The sequence below is a fragment of the Vicia villosa genome, linkage group LG1 (assembly GCF_029867415.1).
Source record: "Vicia villosa cultivar HV-30 ecotype Madison, WI linkage group LG1, Vvil1.0, whole genome shotgun sequence".
NCBI lineage: Eukaryota > Viridiplantae > Streptophyta > Magnoliopsida > Fabales > Fabaceae > Vicia > Vicia villosa.
In genome coordinates, this window is record NC_081180.1 from 70,187,133 (window position 1) to 70,193,783 (window position 6,651).

The 6,651-nt window shown below is 28.2% G+C and overlaps 1 protein-coding gene across 1 annotated transcript; it reads right to left on the minus strand.

The window, feature by feature from the left end:
• Positions 1 to 3,912: 3,912 nt before the first annotated feature.
• LOC131608971 (dirigent protein 19-like) lies at positions 3,913 to 4,695 on the minus strand. The gene has a single exon (XM_058880585.1). The coding sequence runs from the start codon at positions 4,663 to 4,665 to the stop codon at positions 4,102 to 4,104; it is 564 nt and encodes a 187-aa protein (XP_058736568.1). The 5' UTR covers positions 4,666 to 4,695; the 3' UTR covers positions 3,913 to 4,101.
• Between the last annotated feature and the right edge of the window lie 1,956 nt (positions 4,696 to 6,651).

The following is a 6,651-nucleotide window of genomic DNA, read 5'->3' on the forward strand; positions in this document are numbered from 1 at the left end:
TATGAATGAGTTTCTATTTGCATAACACAAATGTTTAACCATCATGATCTTTTGTTCGCAACGGAGCCAAAACTAGTCTTGAGGATGCAATTTTTTTAAAATCAACACTCCGGTACCCTTGAATTTAGTTGGGTACCGGTAGCTTTATCCAATCAAATACTATTTATTCAATGACATGTTATTTTTTACAATTATTTTATTTTAAAATAAATTTAAATATTAATTTGCACTTAAGGTACCGGTACCCAATTTCTTATTATGGGTACTTAAGAATTTTTTTATTTTAAATAATGATAATTTATTATTATTATTATTATTATATCATGTATAGTTAAACTTAATATATATATATATATATATATATATATATATATATATATATATATATATATATATATATATATAAATTGTTATATATTTAATACTCTCTCCGTCTCACAATAAGTGTCATCTTTTTTATTCTTATTTGTATCAAATTATTTGCCCATTTGCCCTTATTTATTGTATTTTAATTCATTTAAGTAATTATTAAATATTTATAGTCATTTTATCATTAAAATCAACATAATTAATCATTTTCTTAAAAAAAAAGTGAAAATCTAAAAAATAACACCTATTGTGAGACAGAAGGAGTAATTATTATTTTTGACAATTTCTTTATAGACCCCCAGGGTGAGAACCCCTGTTGAAAACCCCAAAATGCTCATTGATTTCGGAGATGCATCTCTAAAGTCACCCATTTTCACATTTACTAATATTTCGGAGATGCATCTTCGAAAACACCCATTTTTAGGTGTTTTCGAAAATGCATCTCCAAAATAAAACGAAGAACACTCTATTAAATATTGTAGCTTCCTTACCACCCTTACTTAACCTCACACTCAAACCTCACTGTGAAGCAATCATACCTTGATTTTATGTTGTTTCCGTTCTTTAATTTCGTTTCAATTGCAAATCTTGTACTATGTAATCTGCTGAACATTAATGAGAATTCTTTGGGTTTGGAGATTATTGGTTTGGGGTTCCAATTTTGTGATGCTTGTTTGAATCTTGAGAGAGCAGAGAGATCGAATTTCTTCTCTTGTTTGTTTGCGATAAAAGCGAGGGATGGAGAGAAAGCGACACTTTGATTTTTGAGTTTTAGGGTTGGAGGCTTTCTTGGGAGTGGTTGTTTTGAAAAACAGAAAAACACATATTATTTCAGAGATGCATCTCCAAAGACATAAAAATGGGTTATTCCGGAGATGCATCTCCGAAAACAACTTTTTTTTCAAAAAAAAATAAATTGATTTTGGAGATGCATCTCCGAAATAACCATTTTTTACGTTTTCGGAGATGTATCTCTGAAATATGGGGCATTTAAAGAATTTTATCACGGATTCCTAAAAAGATAGAGAGGTCTATAAAAAAAGGTTTTGCTAACCAGTGCCCTTAGGGTAATGGTTAAGAATTCCAAAAAAAGAAAATATTTTATAGAAAATTTAATATTTTCAATTTTCAAAACATTAAATACACATATTACCGAGATAAATTTACTATTTTAAAAGTCTTAACCATTGCCCTGAGGATACTCGTTAGCATTTCCCACTACAAAAATTGTCTTACTTTAATTTAACCGACACAACATTACTCCCTCCGTCTCACAATAGGTCTCTTTGAGATTTTCACACTTTTTAAGAACATGATTAATTATGTTGATTTTAATGATAACATAAGTCTCATTTACTAAAATAACCTTATTAATAATAGATAGTGGAGTACTTAAATGAATTAAAATATAATAAATAAGAATAAATTAGTGGAATAAATAAATAAATATCACATTGATATTTTAATTGGACAAATAATTTGAGACAAATAAATATAAAAAAGAGAACATCTATTCTAAGACGGATAAAGTACTTTATTAGTTTGTGAGAGAGAAGTACACCTAATTAAATAAAAGCGGCGCGGTACTTAATTTCCTTGGGGTTCAAAGTTTTTTAAAGGTATAGATTACTAGCATAAAATTTTAAAATTGAAAGGGTTCATTTGCATCTCGTGTTTCTTTTTGGTTGAGATCTTTTCTCATCTCTTTATTATTTGTGAGATAATTTTGTCTATGTGGTGTAAAATTTTTAAGTGGTTGAAGTGAAAAATAGTTATTCCTAATCATCCTAAAAATGTTTTTGAACAAGGAAATTAAGAATTTTAAAATTTTTAAAATTTTAAATAATTTAAATGATCCAATTGAAATTTATTTATTTTTAAATTTTTTATATAATATTAAAATTATTCATTGTTAAATATTTAAAGTCATTTTAATAAATTTTAAACTACTGGCCAAATTTATAATTTTTGAAAATTTAAAGGTAACAATTTCTAAAATTTGAAAATTAATAACAATTTATTTGAAATTACTTTTAAAATTTTTGATGGTGAATTTGAAATTTTCATAAAATATAAGAACCAATTAATAATAAATAATTTAACATTAGTGTATTATATAGAGTGAATAAGTAAATTAAATTTTTTTATTTTTTAATGTAACTTGAAGTTTTTTAAATTTATTTTGAATAAATATTTCATAAATTTATATTATTTTAACAATTCTCCTTATTTTTATCCAAATAATAGATTTTTGTCAAATAATTTTAAATTACTTTAAAGAATTACTTTTTCTCATTAAAATGTTTCATCCAAATACACTCTAAGACATTTTTTGAATTTTTTTTATAGAAGTATGATTATGTAAATCAACGGTGAACTCTTTTGCACCTTCAATGAATAATTTTAAAACTCTAAATTGTGCTTGCACCTATAATAAATCAAGTGTTCGTCTTGATTTTGAAGTAGCTTTTGCCTTTTTTATTTATTTTTTTATTAAATCTAATTTATTGATAGTGAATTTAGTGATTTGAGATCTGACATATTATCACCGAGATGGATCTTGAGTAATTTGAAATTTTTTTGCTAGGTTGATAGTGTTTAAGGGTTTCGTGGTGTAGTTTTGACATAAAATATTATCTGAACCGCAAGAAAAAAAGTGTGCGGTTGGCTTTTAGAAATAAAATCGAACTAAACCAATGCAGTTTGAGTTGACTTCATTCGCTTTTTTACAAAAAAAATTATTAAGTCATTCATACACATATAAATGACAATATAGTTTTGTATTTAGTCATTTATGTGTTATCAGATTAGAACAAAATTCATTATAATTGGCAACAACTTTCTATTTGATAAACAAAAATAAGATTAGAGAAAAGTGAAATAAAAACATAAAATAGTATTATAAAATAATATAAAAATATTATAATGAAATAAAAAAAAAAACAGATGAGAATAAAGATTAGAGCAGATGAAAAAGAAAGAGCAAAAGAGATGAGAGATTAGAGAAAAGTAGGTGCATTAAAAACGTAATCGTAAGACTTTTGCATAATAGGTTTGAGTCTGAGATGAGAGTGAGTTAAGTGAAATTTAAATTGTTATATATTGCTGTTTGGTTCGGTTTAGTTTAGTTTGTACAATCCAAACCGCAAATCGAACCGCACGGTTTTGTTAAAAAATGACTCAAATACATCTGAACCAAATACAATTTTCTGTAGTTTTGATTTGGTTTGGTTTGGTTAATAATTTTCTATTGGGCGGGTTTAGTTTTGAATACCCTAATAGTGTTGATGGTTTTTTTAAGATTTTTTTTTTCTTTTTTGGTATTTTTTTCTTTTTGTTATTTTTGTTGTGACAATTTTATTATAGTGATTCTTCATCCTATTTTTAATAATATTACTATTTGCCTTTAGAAAAATAAACAATAAAGAAGCAAAATACAAATTGGTAACTAATTGGAAGAAATTCACACTAACACCATAAAACAGAGTTCAATTGAACATAATATAATAGAAAATATCCAAGCTGGTAAAAATTGAGAAATCTAAGAAAAATTAAGAAATCTATTTGTCACTGAAATATATAAAATATCAATTTAGAATTCAAATAACTCAAACAACTGACCTAATAATTTTTATTTTTAATTACAAAATAATTCTCCATATATATTTTTTCTTGGAATTATATGTTAACCTTTATTCATAAAATAAAATCACAAACTATAGGAACTTATAATTATGAAGATTGAGTAGCATATGGAGGCCAATAAATATGAAACTCAATCTTATAAACAACAGTAATACCAGTAAGATCAACAGGCGAAGAGGTAACATATCCTTGAACAAACATGAAATCTTCTGTTCCTCCAACAATAGGATGATCCGAAGCCTTAACATTGTTTGTCCCACCAACAATAGAAACAGAACCCTTGTAATCTTTCCAACGAACAGTTAGTTTCGCAATCGAAATGCTTCGAAGCCCGTCGAGACTCGAGGTGATAGAAGTACCTTCAGCAATTCCAACTAGCTTGGAGGATCGGTTTGAGGTTAGAGTTAAAGGATCTTGAAACACAAATAGTGTTCCAAAAGGTGTTGTTGTTTCGGTGACTCCAGCAGATTGAGGTATGCCGTTCACTATGAAGTAACCTGTTTTGTTTATTGTTTCGTGTTGGTAAAGTGAAAAGTGAAGGGATTTTAGGTGGTGATGGTGGTGATGATGAGAAGAGCTGGAACTGGTTTTGAATTGAATTATGGCTATGAGGAAGAGAACAATAACATAGTTTTGTAATGAGGAAGCCATAATTAGCTATGGTTGTTAATTGTTGTTGTAGGAGTGATATGATTATAATTAAGGAGGGTGGTGCTCATTATATACACATAAAAGTTGGTTTTTTCTTTTCTTTTTGGTTTATTTATTTACACGTTGCGTCATCAAAATATAAATTATTTGACCAAATACATACGAAAATATTATAAATGTTATTTTAAAAAATAAATATAGAATTATTTTTTTAAAATTATATCGTTATTATAGCAGTCAATTTGTATTGCCTATAGAAACTTATATATTTTGGTGCTTAAATAATTCCAATGATAATGGACCCCACACCCAATACAAAATGTGTCCAAGATAAAAATTCATTAGACCCCACACCCAATATATATATATATATATATATATATATATATATATATATATATATATATATATATATATATATATATATATATATATATATATATATATATATATATATATATATATATATATATATATATATATATATATATATATATATATATATATAGCTTTTTCGTTCGACAGAGATTAAGCATGTTGTCGAAGTCTGATCACATATTGATGTCGAAGTTCTCCATGTTGTAGTCGAAGTACGATCAAGCATGTAATTGTCGAAATGATAGGTTTGTTAGCATATCGAATTTGGTCTGTTTGTTCAATCTAATTGTTTGATTTAGCTTGTAGCTTAAGTTATCTTAATAGTCTATAAATATACTAGTCCTTTCAAGTTGTTGAGAGAGATTGGTTGTTGTTATGCACTTGTAATATTTGAACCATTATTGAGTAAATGAATAGTAAAACTGTTATAATCAATCCTGATTTTCTTCTTCTTCTTCTTCTTCTTCTTCTTCTTCTTCTTCTCTCTCTCTTTTGTAAAAATCTAATAGGGTTTCTTGTGTTTGTTCAAGAAACTCAATCTTTCTCATAGATTCAGTGTGTTCTTGACGATACTCCAGTACAAAAAACTGGTGCGGTGAGTATGGAAAAAAAGATGTCGTCAACAGAGTATGAGATTGAGAAATTCACTGGAATGAATGATTTCGGTTTGTGGCGCTTGAAGATGCAAGTCCTACTGGTTCAACAGAGTTTGCTAGAAGCGTTAAAAGGAGCCGCAACCATGGATTCTTGGGATTGACATCCGGAGAGATAGAAAGCAGTCGATATTATGCTTATCTCAAGAGACATACCTGAAGAAGATACTCGACAAATTTGATATGTCAAACTTAAAGCTTGATGTAACACCGACAAATCCTTAATTTAAGCTGAGTACGACTCAATGTCCTAGTATTGAAGTCAAAAGAGCCTATATGAATAACATTTCATATGCTAGTATATTAAGTTCTTTGATGTATGTCATGGTATGTACGAGGCCAGACATATCATATGCAGTAAGCCTTGCAAGCAGGTATATGGCGAATCTTGAAAAGGCGCACTAGCAAGAATTAAAGTGGATTCTAAGATACATAAATGGGTCTCTAGGCAGAGTCCTGATTTACGGCGGATCCTGTTGTGATGATAGCAAAGTAGAAATCGAAGGATTTGTCGATTCTAATTATGCAGGTTGTATGGATTCTAGAAAATCTATTTAAGGATATATTTTCACCATGTTTGGTACAACAATCAGTTGGAAAGGGACACTTCAGAAGGTTGTTGCCTTATCAACCATTGATGCGGAATATATTGTCCTTACTGAAGTTGTGAAAGAAGCATTGTGGCTTGAAGTTTTTATTAATAAGCTAAAACTTCAAGATTGAGCTATCACTGTTAAATGTGACAGCCAAAGTTCAATACACTTGTAGAAGAATTTACACTATCATTAGCGATCACGATGTGAGGGTACACTTCGTTAGAGAAATAATTGAGCATGGATAAGTCCAAGTGTTGAAGGTTTCAACTGAGATAATGTTGCTGATATGATGGCGAAGACATTGCCAAGCTGCAAGTTTTTCTACTATATGTATTTTGTTCCCTTAATATTGTAGAGTT

Bases quoted from the DNA above. Each gene is read 5' to 3' on its own strand.
- LOC131608971 (XM_058880585.1), bottom strand. From the start codon at position 4,665: ATGGCTTCCTCATTACAAAACTATGTTATTGTTCTCTTCCTCATAGCC.